The 27,440-nt window shown below is 35.3% G+C and overlaps 1 protein-coding gene across 5 annotated transcripts in view; it reads left to right on the top strand.

Moving 5' to 3' along the window:
- LOC145690651 (uncharacterized) overlaps positions 1-27,440 on the top strand; it is a 78,971-nt gene that overhangs the window by 37,402 nt on the left and 14,129 nt on the right. For 4 of the 5 annotated variants that reach the window (XM_081765758.1, XM_081765757.1, XM_081765756.1 and 1 more), the window contains exons 4-7: positions 397-536; positions 15,970-16,217; positions 21,251-21,614; positions 24,388-24,440. In XM_081765758.1, coding sequence (XP_081621884.1) covers positions 397-536; positions 15,970-16,217; positions 21,251-21,593 — 731 coding nt within the window. In that variant the 3' untranslated portion in view covers positions 21,594-21,614; positions 24,388-24,440. The remainder of the gene's footprint in view (positions 1-396; positions 537-15,969; positions 16,218-21,250; positions 21,615-24,387; positions 24,441-27,440) is intronic. The other variant, XM_081765755.1, reaches the window with a different exon arrangement.

Genomic DNA, 27,440 nt, shown 5'->3' with positions numbered 1-27,440 from the left:
AAAACTTACTTGAGGTGGCTTCAGGCAATAGTTTTTGGAGCTTGTACCGATTGCGTCGATAAAACGTGTCCCTACTTTACCGGCCGTGTTAATGATAATGATTTTAAGTTGAGACTCATTTTTTTTTTTTTTTTTTTTTTAACCAAGAAGAAAGAAAAAGTCAGCTTACAGCAGAGTAAATACAGCGTTGTTAATAAAATTTAACTCTTGTGAAGTTCAAGCAGTGCAAACTAACGTAATTTGTAAGATAAAAGTAAGATGTTTCTTTCAACAATAATGTTAAATTTTGTATTCCTTCCAACAGTTCGAGGGGGTGAGAATTGAATAGTCCTCAGCTGAATTAAAATCATATAACGACTATAATGGTATTCATGTATATTTTATTTTTTTCTTAAGAGCAACATAATTATGTAAAAAGAGACCGTGAAAGAACTGATTCAGAGGACGAGATAAAGAAACGTCGGCAAGAGAAATCAAGCGTCTCAGATGCGGATGTTGCAGTGCCCCGTGTGGTACCAGAAGGAGTTCAGAAGCAGGTACGTTTCATGTTTCAATACACATGATTCTCACATTGCCTAATATTAAATGTCGTGGTATACAATAGTTGCACACCTTATGTTTGTCCATTTCTTGTGTATACTCCCAGCGTTTCTAAAAGTGAAATGACAATACGGGGAGAGAAAGAGAGTGAGATCCAGTCTAAAGAAGACTAGAAATGAATTTAAAGGACAAAATTGATTACAAAAGCATATTTCTGACAGTACCAAGCATCAGGAATTTTCGCTGTGTCTAAAGTCTATGATTGGAATGATTAACTTAGTGAAAGTGGTGCATCAGGGTTGGTAGATTGAATTGGATTTTAGCGTCCCTTTCAGCACGTGGGATTCAAACCACATTATCTACCTCTGGGAATCGACTCGGGTCTCCCGCTCTTGATGAGTATTGATAGTGAATTGAAAGGAAGGAGACACATACCTGCAATTTGTGAAAATTTAAGGATAGTGTAAAGCCACAAAAAGTTTGTTTCTGTGATAAGAGATGGCGTTGCTATTGCCTTATCTTTTCAATGTAAATTAATATGCATAGGAAATTACTAATAACTTCTACGAATACTGAATTATGTTCTTCGCTCTCAGTCTGTTTGAAGATAATGACTATACGCAACAATTGTCTCGTGCAGATTTTTGAATTGTTGATTCGTTCATTGTTAAGTTCAACTAATTGTTGCATTGGAATTCAATACCTCTTCCGTTTTCATTTGTTCTAGGACTCTGATATTCTGGCATTTACTGCAGCGTAATGTAATCTATGAGTTCCAAGATGACAATGTTTTGACCCTTTGTTCTTTCCATTGTTGTAAGCTTTTAATTGTTGCAGAGAAATCCAATACTTCTATCGGCTTTCCTTGTTCTAGGACTTTAAATTTATAGTATTTAGCAAAGAATGTAGTAATCTATGAGTCTCAAGGCGAAAATTTTATTACATTTTTTCATTTCCATTGTTGTAACTTCTTAATTGTTCTAGAGAAATCTGATACCTTTCCCGTCATCGTTTGTACAAGGACAATGCAATTCTATCACTGAGTACAGAATGAATATATGAATCTCAAGGCGAAAGTTTACCTTTTGTTCTTCCCATTGTTTTAAGCTTTTGATTGTTGCAGGGGAACCCAGTGTAGTCTTAGCTAGAAACTCTTACTAATTTCCGTATGATCGTGTTGGGTAACTTCGTATATGTGTTTTAAAATACGATCAAATAATAGCGTGTAAGTAGATACCTACATAGCTCCATTGGAGATATTATATTTCTGTGGATGTTATTTCAAGTTATTCCCTTCTCATGTGTGCCTCTGAATTAGACATAACACTGGATCATCAGGAAAAAAAGTAACTTCCATTTTATGAAACGAAAAGAAATCTTTAATATTCGACGATTATGTCGTTCAGGCTAAAGAAGATAGATAATTAATGAAAAAATGATGGAATGATAATGTGAGAAGAAAGAGGAGTACCTTGAGGAAATCACGCACATGTTCCACTACAAACTCTCATGATTTGAAATTGAACCAGGGCCCCCTTGCAATTGAGATTGAAAACAGTGTAATATATAACGTTGACACACTATAGGACCCATAAAGAAATTTCTCGACGTACCTTCATTGTTGACAGTTGAATACATGCCCGAAATGGGAACCGTTCCATTTTGCACATCCACCAATTCTCAGTAAAATGTTTATAATTGATTTCTCAATACAGGCTTCAATGCAGTAATATTTCTATATTTAGCCATTACTATCTCTTCCTTTTGACCCCCTTTCCAAAGCGGAGTCGATCGTGATCGTTAGAAAATGATGACTTGCGAAGATCTGGACACGTTCTTTCTCTGTTCATAAAGGATCCAGTTTCAACAAATTTGCGGTATATAATTGTTCTGTTCATGCTGCACATACTGTCTCCTGGTGATCGTAAACTGGAACGTCTTTAGAACTTAAAAGATTTGAACTTAATAAAGGCATAGGCATCACTTTGTGATAATTGCATTATTACATGACAGAATATGTATAGGTACTTGGCTCGACAACGTAAAGAAGAATCAATGACCAGACATAATACTTCGTCGCTGTATTAAGCTTCGATACATATATATATATATATATATATATATATATATATATATATATATATATATATATATATATATATATATATATACAGGGTGCGGAGAAAGTCTCGAAACGGTCGAATATCTTGCGAAATATACAAATCAGCAAAACAAAAATAACACGTCTTAAATAGTTTTGAAAAAGCTATCCAATTATACCACTTTTAGCCCCCTACCCCAGCCCCTTCGGGGGTACAAGGGGTAACTTTAAAATTTTAAATTCGAATCCCCATTTCTTATTGCACATTTGGATTCGTAAGACAAAGTGACAGTGATTTGACCCAAAATTGAAAATAGTGCTTTCACGGATGTCGCTTGAACCGACACACAAAAAATGGGCATACCAAAACTTAATGAAAATGAGAATTCTGAGCCCCGTGCTCTGTGACCATACGATTAGTGTACTGGACTGCGAAATCAGCGTTCCTGAGTTCGATTCCTGCGCAGAGTAACATTTTTTGTGTGTATTTTTTGTACCCAAATAATGAATTAATTCATACATTTTAAGTTCGATAAAAATAATGTATTTGTCCATATCTATTAACTTGTAAGAAAATACAGATGGTGACAAAAATGGTTTATTTTTGTTGTAAATAACTCTATGAACTCCAGCCCTAATAATCCTATTACTAAGGACCACTTCATAAAACTAGTTTGCAAAATAATTACCGAAATTTTTGTTGTATGTAACTCGAATAAAGTATTAATTGAAGTTAAAACGTATGGAATTTCTTTGGGGAGATAATAAAAATACCTGGAGCGGGAATCGAACTTACAACCTCTGACTCCGCAATCTAATACGTTAACCGTATGACCACAGAGTACGGAATTGACAATTCGCCTTTTCATAACGTTTTGACATTCCCCTTTTTTGTGTGTCGATTTAATCGCCATCCGTGAAGGCACTGTTTTCAATTTGGGGTAAAATCAATCACTTTCTCTGGAGAATCCAAATGTGCAGTAAGAAATGGGGGTTCCCATTTAAACTTGTAAAGTTACCAAGTTACCCCAGTATCTCCGAAAGGGGTTGCGTGTAGTACCACTGGATAGCTTTTTAAACTATTTAAGACGTGATATTTTTGTTTTGCTGATCTGTATATTTCGCGAGATATCGGACTGTTCCGGGACTTTTTCCGCACCCTAGGGTGTCCGGTGAGGAAATGCAAAGACTTTGGGAGGTGATAGGGGAGGTCATTCTAAGCCAAAATGCCTATGTGAACATAGGGTCTAATCCCCTTCGTTTCGGAGATAGGGGTGAAAGTAAGTTTTTGCCGCTTGCAGTTCTCAAGTTCCGTGTGAAAGCTTATAGAACACCCTGTGGTTGGTTTGACGTTAAGTATTATACCTCGTTTTAAAGCTACTGAAACAGGCTTTCAGACGGTATACAGTTTGTCCACGTACTGCATACAAGAGGGAAATAATGGAGGGAACATTTTCGAATTGTGCTATAAAATTCCCTTCTTCAAACAATTTTTCGCCATTCTTGGGTGGAAACACTGGCAATAGAGTAGCAGGATCTAATTGGGGGAAAACGATGCTGTATACCACAAACCCAGGTGAAATGTCAATGTAGTGTCTTCATTAAAAAGCGGAGAACATTTCTTACTAATCACTCTATTACAAGATTCGAATTTGCTATAGCTTATAGTGGTTACGAATGTTAATAAACGCGTGTTTAAGCAAAAGTGGGAATACAATTCTATTCTCTAACATCGACAGCTCTACATTTCTATCCAAGAACAATGTTATAATCGCGTGAACAACAGATGGCAGCAGCACATTCCACGTGAAGTGAAGTACTCGTACAGTTGTCGAGACCAGAGCATCCAGTGCAGTACAGTTGTCGAAGGCGGTAAATAATTATTTCCAGTGCATGCAAACATTCTGATCGTCTCACGTATACGCAACAGAGACGTTGACACGGTTCGGCCCAAATTCCTGGAAATGTTTTGGCATACCTTCTATTATAAGCTGCGTACCGCAACTCACCAGATTGAAAGTTCCCTTTGCTATTTTGTGTCGTGGATTCATGTGATAGCTGGAGTCGAGACCGTTAGTAAGTGTAGTACAGTGCGTGTTTGTAGACTGTGAACGAAGTTGGTGTGGTGACTGTGAAGATGGTGTAGTACTGAATGCCATTCCAATACACACACGCGGAATATGCAGATATGATGTATGTCTACGGGTTTTGTGATGGTAATGCCAAAGGTGCTGTGGATGAATACCAGCGTAGATTTCCTGGCCGCAGAGTCCCTAATGCATGCGTCTTCACAAACGTGTATACTAAACTGCGTGAAACTGGTGAGCTTCCCAGTGTGAACTTAACGTCGGAACGACCTTCAAAATACACCCCTGAGCAATAAGACAACGTTATTGAGGCTGCAACGCAACGTCCAACAACCAGCGTTAGGAGACTTCCTACTCAACATCAACTTCTACGTACGTATGTACATGATGTGCTTCGAGGAGAGGGGCTGTATCCGTTCCACATTCAAAGAGTGCAACATTTCCATTCAGGAGACAGGGAACTACGTGTTGCTTTTTCTCAATGGGTACAGGAGCATCCGAATGTTTTGCCATTCATTTTGTTCACTGATGAGGCCACTTTCACAAGGAATGGGATAAACAACACCCGCAACTGGCATCGTTGGAGTTACGAAAATCCGAGAGCAATCACTGTTAGACAATATCAGGAACGATTTTCTGTCAACGTTTGGGTGGGGATTCTTTGTGATCAGATAATCGGTCCCTTTGTGTTGCCCCAGCGTTTGACTGGTGACTATTATTTGCATTTTCTGCGCCACGAATTGCCGGTACTGCTAGAAGATGTGAATTTGGAAACTCGGGTGTCTATGTACTTCCAGCACGACAGGGCTCCCTCCCATGCCACAGGACGTGTATGTCACTATCTTGACCCCAAGTTTCCTAATCGTTAGATAGGTCGCGGAGGACGCAGGTCGCTGATTCACTGGCCACCCTGCTCCCTGATCTTACATCTTTGGATTTTTGCTTGTGGGGGTGGTTGAAGGACATTGTGTACAGAAGGAGGGCCAACTCACGAGAAGACTTACTCCAGAATATTCAACAGGCATTCAATACCGTCAAAGAGCGACGAGCAGACATCCATCGGACAACAATGCATGTCCTGAGGCGCACTGCAAAGTGCATTCAGGAGGAAGGTGATATCTTTGAAATTGTGCTGCACGTTCCAAATAATAATGTTGAAGATGAACGCTAGTAGTGTTATGTCTGGGTCTGCCCTCGTGCGTGCCATTGTATTCAACTACATTCCTATTGTGCTCTAATTAATGTACTTTTCGACGATTATTAAACTCATAAGTATTACAATGGTATTAATCCACGTGATTGTAGATTGACTCTTGTAAGGTCCCACAATTCTTCGATTAATACAGTAATACCAATAACATTCCAATAAGGGCCATAATTACTGTATAAGTGTTCAATCAACACAATTGTTTGGTTCCAGTAGAAATCTTTCTTTTACGATTAAATTCTTTCGTAAGCATTTTTCTCTGCTTTCTAATGAAGACACTAAATTGACATTTCACCTGGGTTTGTGGTATACAGCATCGTTTTCCCCCAATTAGATCCTGCTACTCTATTGCCAGTGTTTCCACCCAAGAGTGGCGAAAAATTGTTTGAAAAAGGGAATTTTATAGCACAATTCGAAAATGTTCCCTCCATTATTTCCCTCTTGTATGCAGTACGTGGACAAACTGTATATCGTCTGAAAGCCTGTTTCAGTAGCTTTAAAACGAGGTATAATACTTAACGTCAAACCAACCACAGGGTGTTCTATAAGCTTTCACACGGAACTTGAGAAGTGCAAGCGGCAAAAACTTACTTTCACCCCTATCTCCGAAACGAAGGGGATTAGACCCTATGTTCATATAGGCATTTTGGCTTAGAATGACCTCCCCTATCACCTCCCAAAATCTTTGCATTTCCTCACCGGACACCCTATATATATAATGTATTGCGTTTAAATAAAACAAAAAAAACGTGTTTTTTTGAGAAGTTGGTAAATGACATTTAGATCTTCAGGTCCTCATTTGTCGGCGATTTTGTTTTTATAAATAACTGGTAAACTAAATTTCATTGCTCAATACTGTATATGGTTTCTATCTTGTATTGTTTGAATGCATAAAAGACAGAGTAGCAAGATACAGTATGAAACTTTTTGAGTTGCTGATTATTGTAAACCTCCTTTTATTTATTCACTTCTGCTTCTTTGAAGACTATTAAATTTCCTTTTGAGCCACTACAATGTGTGGCATTCTGTATATTCAGTCCAATTGATCGAATTCTCATGGACTGGCACAAAAAAATTACATATCTTAACGAGTATAGCGATTACAACCCTTAAGTATGTACTTATTAAGTGACTGAATATAAAATTTGTAGTTTCAGTGGTAAGCATTGATCATTAATGTTAATTCAACTTAGTAACAGACAAATAATATAAACAGAAGTACAGTACCAATATTGTATATGTGTAATAATTTAATTCATTAAGTACGGAAGTCATCATGTATTAGTTGTTTTTTTACAAGCACATGCCATGCATTACCATCATTTGATCCGGTGTGTAAAGGAAAGGAGTTCCGTTCCTTAACATTGTCCTGTAGCTTATCTGTTGATGACCATCTTTACTGGTTTTCGTTCAAATGGTTCATAACATTAGAAAATACAAATCTTTTAGCAAGATCAAGTACTGGTATTTTCATGCATTTATGAAGAGAAAAACTATTCACTCTAGTTTTGACAGAAACTTCCCCAGTTAACACCAACATAATATTGAATAAAGGCGAGAATTATTGGTTTGTGTGAAGTGTAAGATTACTATTCGTCATCTTTCAAATTAATTTGACGAAGTTTGACGAAATGGAGGTAATACAAGCGAAATAAATAGAAGTTCCAGCAATACGTATTTTAAAGCAACCGGATATTATAAGTAACTGACTTTGAAGAATAAGAGCGAAGTTACTTAATTTCAAAGTATTCAAGTTGGCCTTTTTAATTAATTTACACGTATCAAAAACCTTGTGTTCCTCATGTTACTTTTTTTTTTAAGTTGTTCAAATGCGTTCAGTGAGTTGTAAAAGTGATTCATCAAAAGTAATCTGCTAATACTAACATGTCATTGGGTGCATATTTAGTGGTTGCGTTTCCATGTGCTTTGTTTTTTCGCTGGTCTATTTCTTTTGACTGAAGGCACCCATCTTTGATGTGAGGGCCCGTGGTTCGATCCCAGGCCGCATGAATTCGTGATGGACAACATCGTGTCTGAGTTTTATCGGTGTTTTCCCGTTTCCTTCTGCCACCAATTATTTTGTAAGAACTCATTAGTCATTCGTCCCCTTTAGCCTAAAGAGTATAACCGTTGGGCGTAAGACTAGAAATTTCATTTTTTCATTCGTTTAAGAATTACGCTCATTACTTCTATTTAATTACAATCTTCTTCTTTTCCTCCTTCTTTGTTATTGTTCTATCCAAGTCCTCAAAAATTGTAATTTTTAAGCTATTTTAGAAGTGTATATATGTGAACATGTATTATGGTAACCAACGTCTTTTATTGACTAACGATAATTATGTCGTCCTGTGGGCAATAATTATCTTAGGTCAGCAATCTTTCGATTAGTTTGATACACCAATCTCTGTCCTGAGCTAGACTGAGAACCTGAAAATTTTAACCTCTATTTCGTCAACATTATCTCTGCTATAGAACTGTTTAAGTCATTGTAAATTGCATTGAAAGTTTCTGCTAAAGTTTTTGCGTTTGACAAATGATTGGCAAGTTTTGAATCATATTCTGGAATCAAATTTAGCAATTCAATGTAGTCGGTTTTGATCATTGACGTGTCACCCTCTTCTAACTGTGTTCTAAATGCTAATTCGTGCCACTAATCAGATGTTTTATATATATATATATATATATATATATATATATATTAATTTATTTATTTATTTATTTATTTATTTATTTATTTAAAACACAACACAACAGGCTTAGTGCCCAATTATAGTGTAGTGTACAATTATTTCTATAGAAAATTTCTTGTTTTAAATATGATCGGAACCTGTTTTCTGATAAACTAAATACATTCACTTTATCAAACTTATTTACAATGTCATTATATAACGTACACAGCCTCCACATAGGGGATTTAAATAATATATTGCTTCTGGCTTTCGCACAATAAAATGTACCTGTATTCTCTACTCTGGTTTTGCAAGTGGGAATCCGCAATGATATTTTCGAGACCAACTCCATACAATCAATCTTATTATTTAATAACTTGTATAAGAATAACAAGTCTAACATCCATCTTCTTTTTTCTAAAGTTTGAAAATTAAAATTGTTTACTAGATCATTGTAGGAAAAATATTTGGGATAAAAACTAGTTTTTTTGTATGTAAGCATTTTCAAGAATTTCGTTTGAATGCTTTCTATTTCTTGAGAGTATTTTTTATTATTGGGAGTCCATATAGTAGAACAATATTCTAATTTTGATCTAACATATGTAAAATAAAGTGCTGCTAGCGTTGTCTCACTGAAAAAGTCTTGCCCTATTCTGTACATTAAACCTAAGTTTCTATATGCGCTGTTTGTTATCATATTTATGTGTTGATTGAAATTTAATTCAGGATCAAAAATAACACCTAAATCTTTAACAGTACTTGGCCTAGACAGTTTGGTTTCTTTCAGTGTATAGTCAAAGGTGATGGGATTTCTTTTTCTCGTAAAAGAAAGGGATTTACACTTAGATACATTTATTATTAATTTGTTGTCATCGCACCATGTTTGAACTCGTTGCAGGTCTTGTAGTTGTATGCAATCTTCAGTTGAATTAATTCTAGAATATAATTTGAGATCATCAGCGAATAGGAGAATCTGAGAGTTTTCAATAAAAAGCGGAATATCATTAATAAGTAGGAGAAATAACAGAGGACCCAGATGAGATCCTTGAGGAACTCCAGACAGAGTAGCAAACTTTTCAGTGATATGACCCTTGTATAGAACAGATTGTTTCCGATTGCATAAATATGACACAATTTACATTTTAATTATATGTGTTTGTCTTGGTAATAGTACTTATCGACTTGAATCTCGATCCATTCGTAATCGAATTTATTTTTTTAACACAGTAATTAGGTGATGATATCTTTGGAACCATTCGTGGGTCTTTTTCTAAATGAAAATTATTTTTATCGTTCATTTCTGAGAAATTGCAAGCTCTTTTCTCTCTAACAGAGTAAATATGGCAAATATTGTCATTTATCACTAAATGGTCATCTGGTTAGCCGTTTCACAGAATTATAATAAGTACTTTGGAAATGCCCAGTATAAGATTTCCTTTTGGTTGTGAATTCTGTAAAGTTTTAAATAATCCTGCCAATTAAAGCAACCGAACTTTATAAAATTCAGTGAACCAAAAGGACACAATTTCATCTCGATCACATTTTGGCAGGTTGAATTCTGTCATTGTCTGTGATTTTGTGCAAGACGAAATTTCCGAGTCCGTGAACTTGGAATAGCCACCGCATAGCTGTTTCATTGTCGCCTTACTTACACAGATTTAACGAGGAGTTCGCAAATCTAAGAGTTTTCAATTTTTTTAAGTGCTAAAGTATCCCATACACTGTTATAACAAATAATGAATTTATTTATTATCAAAGTAATGTTACAAAACGAATTGAACTGGCCGCTAGATTTCCACTATGTCCAATTCACCAAAAGGAAGCACTCAACGGGACAGATTCCACTGCATTCTCACTAGTCGCTACATTTGTGAAGTTAGTTTCGATTCGATTTGAGTTTAGCGTTCCTGGCAGCGAGTTTATATGACATGAACCTACAAATTTACGTCGGATTTGAGCCACATGAGCTCCTACCAGAAATTGAACCCGGGTCTCCTGCGACAAAGGGGCGTACGCTTTCCACATAACCACAATGGAGCGTTCGTGAAGTTCGTATCCGCTTGATTTTAGTTGTAAGAAAACATTCCTCTTACTTGGGATTGAAGTGCAGACGACAAAAGTGAACAAAGCGAGGCACTTGCTTGAAGTGAACCAGAGAATAGGCTTCTTACCCCTACATATTGCATTTTTAATTGTTTTTTAAGTTTTAAAATAAAGGCATAAAAGGGAGATAACAAGCTGTTTCGTCTGTTCCATGGAGTGGCACTCAGTACTCAATTATTAGACATATTAGACCCACAACTAGTAGACCTATTGACACCACTTGAAACATCACCATGGGTCTTTTTTATTCTTACCAATAAGTCTCTATGTCAACTCAAAAAGTAATCTACATTTGTTTTCTAGGTAATCTGTGTGCTCTGCATTGCAATATTACGATAAAAGCCTCTTCCCTCTAGTATGAATTCCTATAATCACTTATATTAACTACAGACTCATCTATATCAACTCTTCGTCCACATAAGAATCGTAGTGTTAAGGATTGTTTGGGAATGTGGATAAATCAGTGGCGCGCATGTATTTGCTGGGCGTGATCCCGCGTTTCACTCCCGATGGAAAAAAGATTTTCATTTTTGGCTCTGCATCATGAGGCAATTAGAGACCAATCTCGTACAGCGAACTCAAATCTTGAACGCTAGAATTAATGGCGGTCGACGTGCAAAGTCTTGTGGGTTATAGCTCTTCGTAGTTAGGACCAGGAGTGTAGTTAAGTAATAATTGAAAGACCAATATTTAAACTGAATTAGTGATTTTCAACGGGGCTCTATTCAATTTGTGTCCCTTGGCTCTGCTTCTTTTAAGTGGACTCTGTATCAATGTATAAATTCATCTCTTCACTATTCGTTATTGTAGGGATGAGAGATTGCCATACAGAAATTTATAAATATTAGTCAAGATGCCGAAACAAAATGAATAGTTGTAAGATGGTTAGAAATTATTATTTATGAAATAATGTCAGTTAAAGCTGTTGCAAGGATAGAGTACATGAAATATTGTTTTGTGATATTTGTCAGAAGTGGTACAGTGAAACCTCCCTTAACGGACACCTCTCAATAACGGACACCTCTATAATACGGACAGATTTTTTTGTCCCGGCAAAAATATACGTTCTCTTACGGAACAAAACCCTCCCTTTTACGGACACTCTCAGATACGGACGCGGACAGTCCATTTTTACCCCCAAACGTTTGAATAACCTCTTCATAACGGACAGGAATTATTCCTGATTCTGCGATATTTGACAGTAGACAGAAAAGTCTTTTTCCCCACAGGTGTATCTATCATCAAACAGAACAACTTCAAGCTGAACTTGAAATGCTTCTTTTTTTCTGACCGCAATAAACTGCTTTCTGGTGGAAATCCTAGAAAATCTTTAATACGCACTAACACTCATGCTGGATTAGTCGTATGGTCAAGAATTCTATGCGGATCTTTGCTTCCCTAACAAATTTAGTGCTTTTTCCTCTGGGCCTTGCATCTTTCTCGACAATTTCATAGATAACAAAAGAAACATTGTTTATTTTGCGATAACATTTTTCAACGAGCAATGTTTTCTCTCTTACTTTTTTGGAAAAGAAATTGTTTTCTTTTGTACAAATTGGTGTCTCAAACAGTTGAACAATTAAAGAAATTTGCCATTAATCGCGGTAAAATAGTTCTCCAATTGATCCAACAGTTGCAAGCAAATTTCGAACAGAAACTAGTGTCTGTAGGATGCACACGGCAGAGAACAACTGCAGAATTTTCCCCAAGAAATTTTGTGAGTTTCTTCTCCATATTTTCAGTATTTAATAATAATATTGCATACGTTTTAAAGCTATTTTTACTTTTAATATAGGCGGTAAGTGAATTAATGCTGTTTTTTTACAGGGTGATGACATGTCCTTAAGAAACTTACCATACACGCATTATCATTTGTAGTATACGAACATATTAATACATTCCCCAACAATAATATTGTTTAACAGAAATGAATTTCTTCATGCGTCCCAGTAATTCAAATACGTACTAAATAGAGTATTTTCATATTGAATTTTACGCATTTACGTTCATACATAATGTATTTACTGTATATTACTGCATACAATTACCGTTGAGAAAATTAAATTTTTGTAACCTCTCTGTAACGGACACCTCTCAGTAACGGACAAATATTCCCGTCCCATTGGTGTCCGTTATTCAGAGGTTTCACTGTATTCGGAAAATTAAATACACTGCCATTTGTGAAAATTGTAGCATCAGGAACGAAAGACGGAACGATTTGTACAGCAGGGTATGACGTACGAATAATTACACTTTCAGGTAGCATGCAAGCTTACGCATGAGCTCAGCAATCTCCAGCAGTACCTCGGCAAGGAGGTTTATGGAGCACTTAACGTAGTCGAGTATGGAAAACGAAATAGGAAAATGTATAGACAAGCGTTAGTGTCTCTCTTCGACATTAAAGGGTTTGGTATAAACAGACAACTGCGTTCGAATGGGAACGAATGGTCGCCATACGGGAAGGATGCTTCTAGTATGAGGAACCATGAGTGCACACTGAATTTTGCGACGATAACGATGCGTTTTTGAAAGCACTGGACAGAAGTACTGTACGCAGCAACAATGAGGCAGTGGACTGAACAATGTGACCACATCACGAGATGATAAACATATTGTTCTCGAGGCCTTCACGGACCTTGCAGTGTCCTCAATAATATTAGTTCAACAGTATTCACTGAACGTTAGGCTGGCAACACGCATGTCTTTTCGTCGTCTTACCAAGAACTACAAACACCACAAGCTACAATGGATGAATAAACCCTGCTACTGGCGTGCTAAGTGACAGGCAGTCGGCAGCCTCCCTACAGCTATGACCATATACGGAGTAGAGATTATGGTGGTAAGTAGTCTGCGAGCGTCCATTGTGAAGGGCCAGAGTTCCGAACGGCAGGTACGATTGTATATGTAGCATCGAGCACATGCAATCTTGGCCTTTATGGACGCCATACTGATGACCTCATTATTTGGGTAAGAAAATATCTGAACAAGCGTCTCTATGCTTCGCTGACGTCAAAGGGCGCAATATAAACAGGCAACTGCGTTCGAAGCTATGATTCACGGACGGAAGGCAACTTTCGTATTGCGAAATTGATGAGCATATAGAGCTTAGCGCCGTAACAGAACCGTGTGAAAAAACAATAGAGAGCAGTGAAACTTACACCGTGGCGATTCGGCAATTGACCACACAATGTGACCACATCACAAAATCGGAAGTTGAAGAAGCCGAAGCCATGCCCTTTCTTGGGACAATTCCGGACGCCATATTTTAATGCCCAGCCATATGCATAATGGAAAGGAACAACGGGTACTACTGCTTCCTGGACGTGCACGGTTGCTTGACATATGTGCATTGAACATGTGGAGATATGGACGGTAGTCAACTTGTTCGTCACAGTCCTCCAGCACACAGTTTGATACAAACAGCGTGTCAGAAATACATCCAACGCCTGTTTGATTCGATACTACATAGAGGCTCTGATTGCAGAGCGTACGTCTTCATGCGATAATAATTTATTAAGGTTAGGTGTGTTATACATTTCTGAAATAGTAGTAATTTTTGGTATAGTCTTGTAATGAATCGGTAGTATAAATTTTATTTCATTGACACACATCGTTCATGGTGTTGTAAATTTCAAAAACAACACTATTATATAAGATTAGTAGTCAGTTAAAATTATGTCTGTATTTTAAAATAACTCTACATATCTGAACCAGTGTTTCATAAAAGTTTAATGTGGTATATAAATGACAATAATAGTTATATAAGAAACTCGGTAGATTGCTCCCAGAACAACCAGACTTCTTAATATTATATGCATGGGATCTTAGCACTTCATAAATACATACTCATACCTGAATCAGAGTACTTTCTTTGTGTATACAGGGTGTCTATCGGTCACGAAAGTCACGACATGAGAAAATGGTCATGAAAGTCACGAAATTTAGCGTTTGGGTCACGATTTTTTTTAACTGTTCAAACGTAAGTACAGATTGGAAAATTTTGTTCCATAAAACGTCAAAGTTCACCACTAAAAATGTCTATGATCAGCTTTAAACGCTACCAAATCGCAAGCAAAGTACGTTTCTATCGCATGGATGAAAATTCGGCCTAATTCGCACTCAAATTTGCTCTTGAAAATTTTAGGAAATTTTATGATTTGGTAAAGAAAAGGTCACGAAAAAGTCACGAAATTTCACTTTGGGATTTTAGTAGACACCCTGATATATTAATGTATAAACTAGACTTAAAGTATATTACTTGCCTTCTAAATTCAGTTTTCTTTGAGGGGGGGGGGGAATCCTAACCTCACTGATCATTTGGATACAGTGAAGGTTTCTCGCTTCTAACGTCGAACCCAGCCTAAAATTTCGTTTCTCTTTTAACATAAATACTTCTTAAACTATGAGAAAAAGCGCATTCACAAGAACGTAGAAAAACACCGTCGTGTGTGTATATTTATGGGTGGTTTGCTCTTCAATAAAATGCAGTTTACTCTAATTGAATTGCCTTCATAACAATATTTCTTATAAACGCTCATATAACGAGTGGGATAAGAGCAAAAGATGATCCCATTAACCATCTCATTATGATTTGAAAGAAATTAAATGTGGAATTGATATTTATTAAACTATTGAAGTGTAATGAGATTGCGTTTAATTGATGTTTTTTTGCAAATCACTAATAAATTTAATACGAAATATTCGGTAGCGTTGATACTAGGGAAATAAAACAGTACATTTGAGGCACTACTTTGATTTTTGTTAAGTTAACTTTGGCTCCGCGAGCGATCAACACATTTCAAAAATAAGTGTTGAAAGTAAAAGACAAAATAAAAGGATATAGAGTAGTTTAACCATAGCAAGTTACTGTTGGAGTATGATCAGAAAAGTAACATAAACCAGAGAGAAATGGAAATTATCAGCTTCGTAATCTCGCAAAGAGCTAAATGGATGTAATTTTTAACTTAAGATTTTGACACCGTATATTTTCATTATGAGCATTAATTTTAATTTTCTAAAAACTATTTCTCAAAAAGTTTACATAATAGAGGAAAATTAAAACCAATTTTTGATTTAACATGATTTTGGTCTGTGAATTTGAAAATAGAATTTAAGAAACAGTGCTTATATATATATATATATATATATATATATATATATATATATATATATATATAGATAGATAGATATAGAGATAGATAGATAGATAGATAGATAGATAGAAACTGCGTGAATTAAGCATGCAAACACTTCTTTTCACAGCTTTGTCCGAGTAACGTGGATATTCCGAGTGACTATCAAGAAGAAGAGTCATCATCGCGAATAGAACATACGGAAGTTGTCAGCGTGAAAGAAGAGCTAGACACAGATCAGTTTATGTCAGAAATAGACGACAAACTTGATATTGAATCTTTCATTAGTGATGATAAATTTGACCCCGAGACTGTATTTCCACCTAACACAAAATCCCAGCCCAGCAAAATGATTGCATCGGAGGATGCTGTAACAAGGTAGGTGCAATGAGTTTCTTCTGTATTTTGGTAGCTGTTTTTAAGAAATTTGATTTATCAATACTCTTTAACTGTCCGCGTGTCCGTCCGTTCGGGAAACAAAAAGTCTTAAAAACTAACTGATGGATCACCACCAAATTTGGCCACGATGTAGAGGATCAACCGTTAAAGATCGAGTTCATTCATAGTTGCGATATCCACACCAGAAGTGATAGAAATCGATCATTTCCGGCTTTTACATTGATCACTATAGAGCAAAAACGGTAACAGCTAGCGATAAGCTGTTTTCTGCAATCAATTAAGTGTCCCAACAATATACTTCATCTTCATTCTAGTCTCTATTAAAACCGGAAGTGACAAAAATCAACCACTTCCAGTTTTAACGTCATCGCTATAGAATAAAAAAAGTAGTAGATAGAGAGAGACGGTTTTGTGTAATCAATTAAGCGTCCCAAGAATATATTAAATCTCTATTCTTATCTCTCTAGTAAAACCTGAAGTGGTAGAAATTAACTTCCGGTTTTAATGTCTGATTGTAAAAGACGGTAACAGCGGGAGATGGTTTTCTTGAATCAATCCGAAGACTATGAAACCTGAAATGGGAGAAAATCCAACAACTTCCGGTTTTAACGGTGATCGTTATAGATTAAAATCGGTAATATAGGGTGTACCATAAAGAACGCAACTTTCTAGTGCATAATTACATAAAAATTTATTGGTGAAATTAAGTAATTTGCATATTGTGTATTTACATATTTTTGCAATATATGCTACCTGTCATTAATGAATTGGAGATTTCAAGATTGGAGGGCAGATCATTAAGAAGATCAGCTAAAACCGAAGGAGGACTACAGGAGATAATTGACAAAATAGTTGACACTGGAAAACTGTATGCAATGGAAATTAACATCGAAAACTCGAAAGTCACGAGAATATCCCGTGGAAACACGCCCTTACGGATCAAAGTAGAACAAAGAGAACTTGAAGAGGTCGATAATTTCAAGTATCTAGGAAGTATTTTGACGAGAGACGCTTACTGCACCAAAGAAATCAGGTCAAGAATTGCCATAGCTAAAGAATCATTCAACAAGAAAAGATCCTCTTAACTAGCAGGCTCAATATTGGACTTAAGAAGAAGTTGGTCAAGTGGTATATATGGAGCATTGGACTCTATGGTTCAGAGGACTTGGACATTACGGAAGTTAGAGAGGAAATATCTGGAGAGCTTCGAAATGTGGTGTTGGAGGAAGATGGAGAAGATAAAATGGACAGAGAGAGCAACAAACGAAGATGTTTTAAAACGGATAGAAGAAAAGAGGACACTTCTAGCCACCATCCTTCGTAGAAAGGCCAATTGGATTGGACACATCTTGCGAAGAAATTGTCTTCTTCACACCGCCATAGAAGGAAAGATGGAAGGGAAGTAAGAAATAGGAAGAAGAAGAACACAACTGATCGATGATTTGAAAGATAGGAGAAAATATTGGGAGTTAAAAGAGGAAGCTGAAGTTCGACAAAAGTGGAAGGAACATTTCCAGGCCAAAATCTAAAATTGAAAAAAAAAAAAAAAATCCTCATTAGTCCCAGGACCTGCCCAAAGGCAGAATACTTAGTAATAATAATAATAATAATAATAATAATAATAATAATAATAATAATAATAATAATACCTGTGATTATGTTTGAAATATGACATTACTCAAGTGCCCTCCATGACTCTGTAGGCACACTCTTTCGATGAAATTCTTCATAACTTTCGCACTACTTGCACCTATAATTCTGAAATTACACGCTGAATCTCGGCCTTGAGCTCTAGAAGTGATCTTGGTCTGTTGGTATACATACGAAATTTCAAATACCCTTATAAAAAGAAATCACATGGTGTCAAATCAGAATATCTGGGTGGCCTATTCATGTCTCGTCACCAGTTCACTGTGACAACACGCTGCTGTTCCGTCGTGAAGCGCTCCATTCTTACCCGTACAGAAAACAGATGACGATCATGGGCTATTCGACTTTCCGTGATTAGTAACCATAAAAACAACAGATGCAAATCGTATAATGTTCAGTGCTGTCAAACTAGAGCTGAAATGGTGGGCATTCCATAAGTTGCACCCTTTAGATATAGAAAAGCTATTTTCTGCAATCAATTACGCATTTCAAGAGTATATTCCATCTCCATTTTGATATCTCTATTGAAACCGGAAGTGGTATAAATATGCCACTTCCGGTTTCAATACTAATTGAGAAACTATCAAGCTATACAAACCAAAGTTTTCCTCGTGGCGTCTTTAGGTTTCTACTTGATAGCAGATTGTTAGAAAAATAAATAAAATTAAATAAATAAGATTAGTTTTTGAGTAAGGAAGTGTAAGTAATGAAAACGATTCAATAATAAAGAAATATTCAAATGCAGTTTTTCTTTCCGTCATATAGATATTTGTTTCTAGCTCAAAGTCTCATTCTAGCACTCAGATTATACATGAAATATGAACTTTTAGTTCATGTGGGAGATAAATGAAATGGGTTAGGTTATTGGTCAAAATTAATATTTGTCTTACTTTTCGAGGCCCTGATCAAAAATTTCAGTGGGAACAAAATTCTTATTTCTTCTTTCTTTTTCACTATAGACTTTTGAAATGCATGACTTCGTGATTTTATGTAAAATAACGTAGAACTTAAGACCCTGTTTATGTATGTGTCTACACGTCTTACGATGTTTCACGCAATAGGCACACAAGTTTATTAGCTATCTGCTCATTAGACGTTTTTTGATCGGAATCTTAAATGTAATAATTTTAACGAATCTGACAAACATATTTTACGTAATAGCATTGCGGGATCTTTGGAACTAAAATTCATTTAAGCACATGATACTTGACCCATTGATGATAATATATCTGCACAAACAAATAATTCAAAAACAAACAAACAAACAAACAAACACACACACACACACTCACACACACACACACACACACACACACTCACTCACTCACTCACTCACTCGCTCACTCTCTCTCTCTCTCTCTCTCTCTCTCACTCACTCACTCTCTCTCTCTCTCTCGAAGCCTCGAGAATATAAAAATAAATGAGAGAAAATTTTCCAAACATATATTTAAGCTGGATTTAACTATTCCTTAAGTAACAATAAGAGGGGAGACTATATTCACATTACATAACACTATGAATTACACAAGCACAGGAATTGAGTAGTTATTTGATTAGTTGGTATAAGAATTATTTAATACTTACAATAATAAATCTATTGGCCGCTGTTACTGTTGTGTTAGGTGATCGTCGGTAATACTTCAGGATGGAACGGAGGGATGTGTGGAAACGGCCAGCCGATGGTGATACAAAATGAGACACCTCGGTGAGTTTAAAAGAGACCACATGGGTTGTGGTTAGTTGGCGCAAGTGTATCTCAGGTGTATTAGGTGTGTCGGGAGGAACAATGCCCATGGTGATGATGACCTACAGAACTCATGGCAAAACATCACCACACAGTTATAGTGGACGGAAGAGAAGCTTCAGTAACAGAATTCTGAGCATTGAAAAGGATTGTCACTAAGGACCTTAAAGTGAATGCGGCAAAAAGCGACTGCAGAACCTATTCAGCATCTGAAACAAATTATTATGTGAATTACAGACTGACACGAGTTGCATGAGCTGAACATCCGCGATCGGGTTATCGCTGATCAGCGTTTTAGCAAAACAAAAATTCTCTTGAAAATATGTAGAGTGGATCGCCGATGATTGAAAACACGGAATATAGTTCGATGAGTTCTCTTTCATCATATTTCCAATAGCATGCCATATTTCTGTATAGCGGATGCTCAGAGCTTATTCTCCGAACTATTTCCTTCCTATTGGTGTGTTGTGGATTCTGTGTTTACGCTCACAGGTCATATCACTGTCAGTGATTATGTGGACATTTTAGGTGACTACGTGCATCATATGGCCCAGATATTTTGGGCTTAAGAGGCAACTTTTCGAGATGGCAGTTGCTGAGGTGGTTTCATAAGCTCTGAAATGAACTATGTGTCCTCTAGCGCGTCCCAGACTTTAATGTTATTGAACCTGTAATCAGTTCTGAAGCTCAGAAGTTCATCTGAAAACTATTCATGAGCCTCCATTCCACGATGAATCGGCGGTGTTTTACATGTGAATGTTTCTCCTAGCCGTATTAATTAATTGGGTTTTATTTTTTCACGTGTTCCCATTACTTTGATAACTATCTGTATTTGTTTTAGTAGTGCAGATGCTTTTGAGCGAAACACCTTTATGATTTGTGAAGAAAATTGTGAAATAGATTCCATCTACTCGGATTGAGATAAGGCAATAAAAAATTTAGAAAAATCTTCGTAATGTTGGTAATTCCACATGTTTTCTATAGGAACGCCTCCAACTCTGTTGCTGGAGAATGGATTTTTCTAATCTGAGTTTCTTCTGGAATATCCTTTCAGATAAGGCTTTACAGAAATATTGTGATCAAAATGACCACAGAATTCCCAACAGATTATATATATATATATATATATATATATATATATATACTCTCGAAAAATCTGTTTCCAAAAAAATTTTTTCTTGCCTTACAACACGTTGTATTCTCTTACGTACACTTATATCCAAAATTATTGTCGCATGTCTATAAATATGTTGTTCTAGGAATATAATTTGATAACGAATTCGCCCGGTATTTCTTATGTTAGTGTCTGTATAATCGACAAAGACATGTATGTGGCAAATTTCATGTCAAAAGAGCAGTAAATAAGAACAATAAAACGAATATAAAATTTTCTTGTCCCTTTAGCAACATTTTATTTTACTCATTATAATTTTCGTATTTATAATTCTTTTCCTATGAAATTTACCACAAATATACATTTCTCGATTATACACGTAGTATCAGTATTAAAAGTACCTTGCAAAATCATTATCAAATTATATTCTTACAAGAAGACAGTTATAAATATGCGACAATAATTTTGGACATGAGTGTACATATTCGTAACAACTCAAAATAGTCTTATTATTTGCAGATACTTACTTCAAGGCTGTAACACTTCTCCGTCGCCAGCTTTTTCATTATGCATATTATCCTCTAAATCATCCCAAGAAATAGATGAAAAAGCTCCACCGAAAAGAGCCCCAGTTAGAGATCCCGCGTATCGTCTGAATGGAAAAAAAGAGGAACATGTGTTAATGAAATTTCCCGCTTCCAAAACTGATAATTACCCAACAAGAAGGTGTAGAGTATGTTTAAAACATAATATAATCAGTGAAACCAGGTGGTACTGCAGTAAGTGTGGTGTTCCTCTCCATCCGGAAAAATGTGACATGAGATATCACAGCCTCCTATCGTATTAGGATGTGATGGATGCTTTTAAGGTATGTACACATGTTTACATTCTTACCATTATAATATAGGTGCTGAATATTTAAAATAACTGAAGGAAAGAGTTGGGTTTGCAGTTGGGAGCAGTACATCAAAAAATAATCGGATTAGCTAGTTAAATACCCTAGTAACTATTTGATGAGTACTAAATTGACTCTTTAGATAGTTTTGTAAGTAAGGTACTTACAGTGCGGTAATTAGGGAACTAGATAATGTGAAGGGAAATAATGGGGTTTCTGAACAATTTTGTGTGTATTTTTTCTGTATTTTGTGTGCCTTCCCATATCCACCAACCGGTAGGAGTTTTTTCCCCTTTAAAACTTTCTAAACAGTTTTTACAGGTTTATTTACAAAACAAATGTTGCAAATAAAATCCACTAAAAATATCTTTTAAACCGTCACAGCCCATAAACAATTTCTTTGTCTTCATCTCGTTTAACTCTTGTTTTGCATCTTCATTATATTTTTGTGGTAATAAGGATTTATACTTCTTATCTAAATGCACTATTACTCTCTCACCAATATTATTTGTTTGAGTAAATTTCCATAAGTTATCTCATATAGCATATCTTTCTCTAGATCTTGTAAATTAACAATTCTTTATCATTTTTCTTGTTTAATTGTGATGGCATTCCTTATTTATTATATTGAAAATCTTTTAAAAATGTATTCATTTTATTAATACTATCAGCTCAACTTGTGCAAAATCTACAATTTTAATATTTCTTTCATTTACAGATACGTTCTTTCTTCTCCTGCAATTAATTACGTACGAGTACATTGGAATTCGTCTGGATCATAATACATTTCTTTGTTTCTTTATGTTATTCTCCTAAATGTAGTATAATTTTCATACATCTTAAAATAATCATTATTAGGAATATCTAAATTTCCGACCAGTTTTCAAATAAATATTTTTACTTTACAATTATTTAAATTTATTAACATCTTTAGTCTGATCTTGTCTTCTGTCTGTTTGGAAAGTTGCAAGTTCGAAGTGAGGCATATCAAATTGCCTTGAGTTAAATTGTATATACATGTTTTTTTTTTTTTTTTTTTTTTTTTTTTTTTTTTTAAATATATTTCTAATTTTAACTCACTCTTATAAATAGGTTCATATTCAACTATTGGTATTCTTATTTCCATATTTATTATTTTCTCATTATGAGGTACCAGATCCTGTTGCAGTCCATTTATACGAAACATCATTATTGTACATTATATCTCATTTGAAAATCGAGTATCAGCCTTAATGGAAATAGAACAGTAAAATCATTTCTTAATCCTTACTTATCGTCTGTTTTGAAATCGGTTTGTTCTTTAATAGAGTAAATCAAATTATTTGCCTGTTTGGTGGGAAACTTTGCAATTCATAACTCTGAATATTTTCAATCGTATCCATTTATTATATAGAAAATCTTTGTAAAAGCACAGTTGCAGTTGCTCCACCAAAATCAATCAAATTATCAACCTCATCTGTTGTTTTTGTTTCAATTTCATCAGTCTTATCTCTTGTTACAGAAAAAATAAAGAATAAAAAGGTTTATAAATAATACTATGTTTAAATTCTGCATCTGCTTCAAATGATTCATTAACTCTTATTTTTCTATAAGCATAATCACCACTTTTAACGAACATTCCATCGGCTACATTACAGTGAATATTTATTGTGTCAAAAGAGTGAAATTTTGGTAAATTACTTCCAATATGTATGTTGTTTTTCCCTAATATTGGTCAAACTCAAATCTGACAACAGTGCCGATATTTCTTACTGTTCATTGCCTGTTTCTATTTCTACTGTGTTTCTTAAACGATCTCCTAACAGTGTTATATCTATTGATTGAGATTCTAAATATTCGTTAAGGAGTTTTAAGTTACATTATTCTTCTGGAACAATAATTTCTCTATTACCATACATAACTTTGTTTCTTCCTTCTTAATGTCGAGGTTAAGTATAGACCACACAAATCATTATTTTCTCTCTTAGAAAATGTAATATTCTTCTTTATTTTTTGCCTTCAGTTCTCTTAGTTTATAGCTAGTATAAAATAGAGAAGAATATTACATTTTCTAGGGCAGAAAATAATGATTTATGAGGTAATTTATTTTTTAACCCTACTATTAGTGTGCGATGTTACGCTAAACTCCAAGATGTACGTAGGGTTTCCACTTTTAGAACGGGACATCTTTTCCGTTTATGTATACAACGTTTTGCGTCAGCTGTACCCATATCGATGCCTGGTGTCAGAATCTTCAACTGGAAATAATATCGTGCACGTTATGGTAACACATTACACCAAGGGAGGGTACTTTACGTCCACCACGAAAACTTTTTTTTTTTTTTTTTTTTTTTAACATTTGGGCTATTTTCTAAAAATTAAAAGTATTAAATGGCAGAAAGTAAAATTTATATTATTTGTGACACAAAATTTTTATTATTTGTGAGTTATGACATGATACTGAAGAAACATCCATAAACATTTTTATCCTAATAAAAGTGCGTGGACACCCACCTTGGTGTACGTAGAATTAGGGTAAGGCCACTGCTTTGTGGCGCATGAAAACTATTTAAGTTGGTCTTAACGTTGGTAAAAGTTATTTAGGAATGATTGTTTAAGAGTGTATATAATTGAAGTAAAATTTAACATTCATCAAAAAATGCTACAAAGTAAAAACCTACAATAGAATATATCAGTGTATTAACGCAAATTTAAATGATGATGCCACCTGTTCATCAATTACGTATTTCTCTTTCTTTCATTGCAGGCGGTTCTTCATCAATAATCTAGAGAAGACAAGTATTATTGGAACCGGATTAGGTAAGCTGATATTGAGAGTTCTCATATAATTAAGTATATAGTTTTTTCTCCACAAAGAATTGGGATTAAATATACGACTATGGTAGGACAGCGATTCCCATCTCTCTCAAGGTCTTGGGTGCAATCCCCCTTCCCCCAAATTTATTAATTTTTAGTTTGATTGTACCATTTTCAATGAAAAATTATCCCCCAATTAAAAGTCCCGCCTTTGGGCACTCCTATGGTTTTGGATTATAGTTTATCCAAAACTATAATCAGTGATTCCTCTAAGGGTTTTACTATGGAGTTTTGGAAGAAATCCTCGAAAATTCTGCGCTTATTGTCTTACGATAGTGAACAGGAGCATCTTTTTTGTTAGTTATGAATAAAGCAACTTTCTCTCTTAGGCTCGGAGCATGATCGTGACACGTTAAACTAGAATAAATAAACAAATAAATAAATACATAAAGCATCATTCACGAAACCAAATTGGCGACCACAATGCATAATAATAACCTTTTCCACTTTTTTGACTGAAGCTGTAACTATTCTTTTTCAGAGTCGTCGGACCAACTTTTCATTTGACGTGTGTTTCTATCGTAGCAAGTTTCGTCTAGGTATACATCACAGTATTCCTCGCAAGAGTAAGACTCGATTTCTTCCAGATAAAAGGAAAAGCTTAGAAGAATTAGAACTTAAATTTACAAGTGTGTGATTCATTTTACCGTGGCTTGCAAATACGAAAAGCTATAAAACTTGGAAGAAAAAGAGAAAATAACCCCACTCCCTGCTCTAAATTGTAAACAAAAGTACCAAAAATAATTTCCTTCTAGGAACTGAGAATTTAGCCTGTTAGATACAAAAGTACAAGGTTCCATTCTTTCACCATTTTTTTTTTTTTAATTTAATGAAATGTCTGGAGAAATTAGGATATCTTTTTATTTTTAACAAAATGAGAATCTTCGTTACCCCATTCACCCATATCAATCTTATATGAACAATGACTAAAAATCTCTCTTCATAGAAATCTTTGGAATACGAACATATTCAAGTTACTATTTACGTTGAACTGAAAAATCAGTTTGTATCTTTGCTGTTCTCATCACAATTTAGAACGGACACCTTCACATAGGGAGAAAATTCCATTTCTAGTCCAATTTAGAAATCTGGTTATTGACTCCTTCGCGAACACCAGTATAGTTTGTAGTTGTTAAGCTACAGGGGATAGGTCTTTTCTCTTTTAAAAAAGTAGCTTAATGTGGCCTCAGCTTTATTGGCTTTCGGATACTTAGAGTTCTGCAATCAGTGTTATGTATAAAAATATAAAATTCAGAAATGTACAAGTATAGTGTGCTTCGGGATAAAAATAAAAGAACTTACTATAAGTTCAGTGTAAGACAGCGACTACTTGTAAGCTTAGTTGTCTAAAGAGGAGTTCCAAGGAGGGAAGCGACATAAGTAATTTCAAAAACGACAGAAAATGTTAATCTGTTGAAAATCTCTCTCCTATTATATTTAAATTTTAGTCTATGTAGTGATGATTTCTCAACCAAATAAATGCATAGTGTGTTGGTGTTTATTTTACTTTCCTTATTTAATTTCTTTAAATACATACTTTTCTGTTTTGCCTTTAATAATTGTTTCTTATTTAAGTATCATTACGTATAGCAAGCTGATAGTTATAGAGAATTCGTTCTCGCTTCAGACAACACAATCTTTCTTCTGCTGTAAGACTCGAAGCTTCTTTTCAGAACCTGCATCTGAATTTCTTTATGAAACTTGATAGTATGCATGTAATGCAGTGAATAACGTGAGATTTTCGTGTTCAGGATCTCGAAGCTCAAATCCTGTGACCTGAATCCTCACTTTACCACACCATCCCATCCAGTGGCGAAGGGAAGGGGGGGCTCAGAGGCCCCCTTCCCCCTCAAAGAGGTCCGACAATGTACTTTGGTACTTTGATGTTTGTAATTTTTTATATATATTTATGTTTATATATTTTTGTTTGTAATTTTTCTATATGTACCTATAACAACACTTCCCCCCCCCCCAAATACACATCCTGGCTACGCTACTGATCCCATCAGTCATCAAGGGAATGACATGGTGAACTATAATATGACAATTAAAGCTTCCTTCCTATCTCTGGCCGTCTTAGAGACAACTGGTAAATTCATAATACGTGACATTCTCCCATCTTCGTTTGTTTCTTAATTGTTTGTTTGTCAACTACGATCTTACTTACATAAATTGCTTTGAATGGAGAAGAGAAAAGAAGCAAACGTTAAAATGTAATGTTTAAAAGCTAATGATGGATGACAATCAATCAAACAGAGCCATCTTTAGTTTAGAAATTTTCTGAAAGAAAAAATAAATCGTCTAAGTAGAATGTTTTGTTCAATAAACTAGCATGCCATTCCATGAAAATTGGAAACATCTAAATTCACACTGTAAAATACAGAGACAGATGAGAATTAACTAATTTTTGACGAAATAGGAATAATATGGCTGACTACCCAGTATGGGTAATTGGGTAGCCGAATGCATTCGGCAATATAGGCATAAACCACCTAGAGCAACCGGAGGAGTGGTGCTCCCTGCATTTCCTACGTGAGTATCGAAGCCAAAAAAGTGTGAAGTATTCAATTCCACACACAGCCTCTATGCTCTCATGTTCTGTCCAAAAAAGGGACGATTTTTACTTTCTTATTAGTTAATTTACTATAAATTATCACTTCCGTAACCAAGTATCACTATTATAAGTATTTTTTTCTTTAACTTGGAGGTCACTTGTCACAAACGTAGGTGTTCCCGTGCATGACGGCTTGCCACTCACCAGTTCGATTTTATGCAAGGAACTCTGTTTAATATTAACTATGCATTTCAGTCTCCTTCTTACCCTTTCTACTTTATAATCCAGCATATCTTTCACCACATGATTTAGAATACTATTTCTTAAATAATGTTCTAGTTGGTTTCTTTTACTTTTATTATTACCCATATCTCTTGTGTAACTCTTTT

The sequence above is a fragment of the Thermobia domestica genome, chromosome 7 (genome assembly GCF_964235325.1).
Source record: "Thermobia domestica chromosome 7, izTheDome1.hap1.1, whole genome shotgun sequence".
Taxonomy (NCBI): Eukaryota; Metazoa; Arthropoda; class Insecta; order Zygentoma; family Lepismatidae; genus Thermobia; species Thermobia domestica.
Note: the sequence above shows the minus strand (reverse complement) of the source record. Positions and strands in the feature narration are given on the sequence as shown.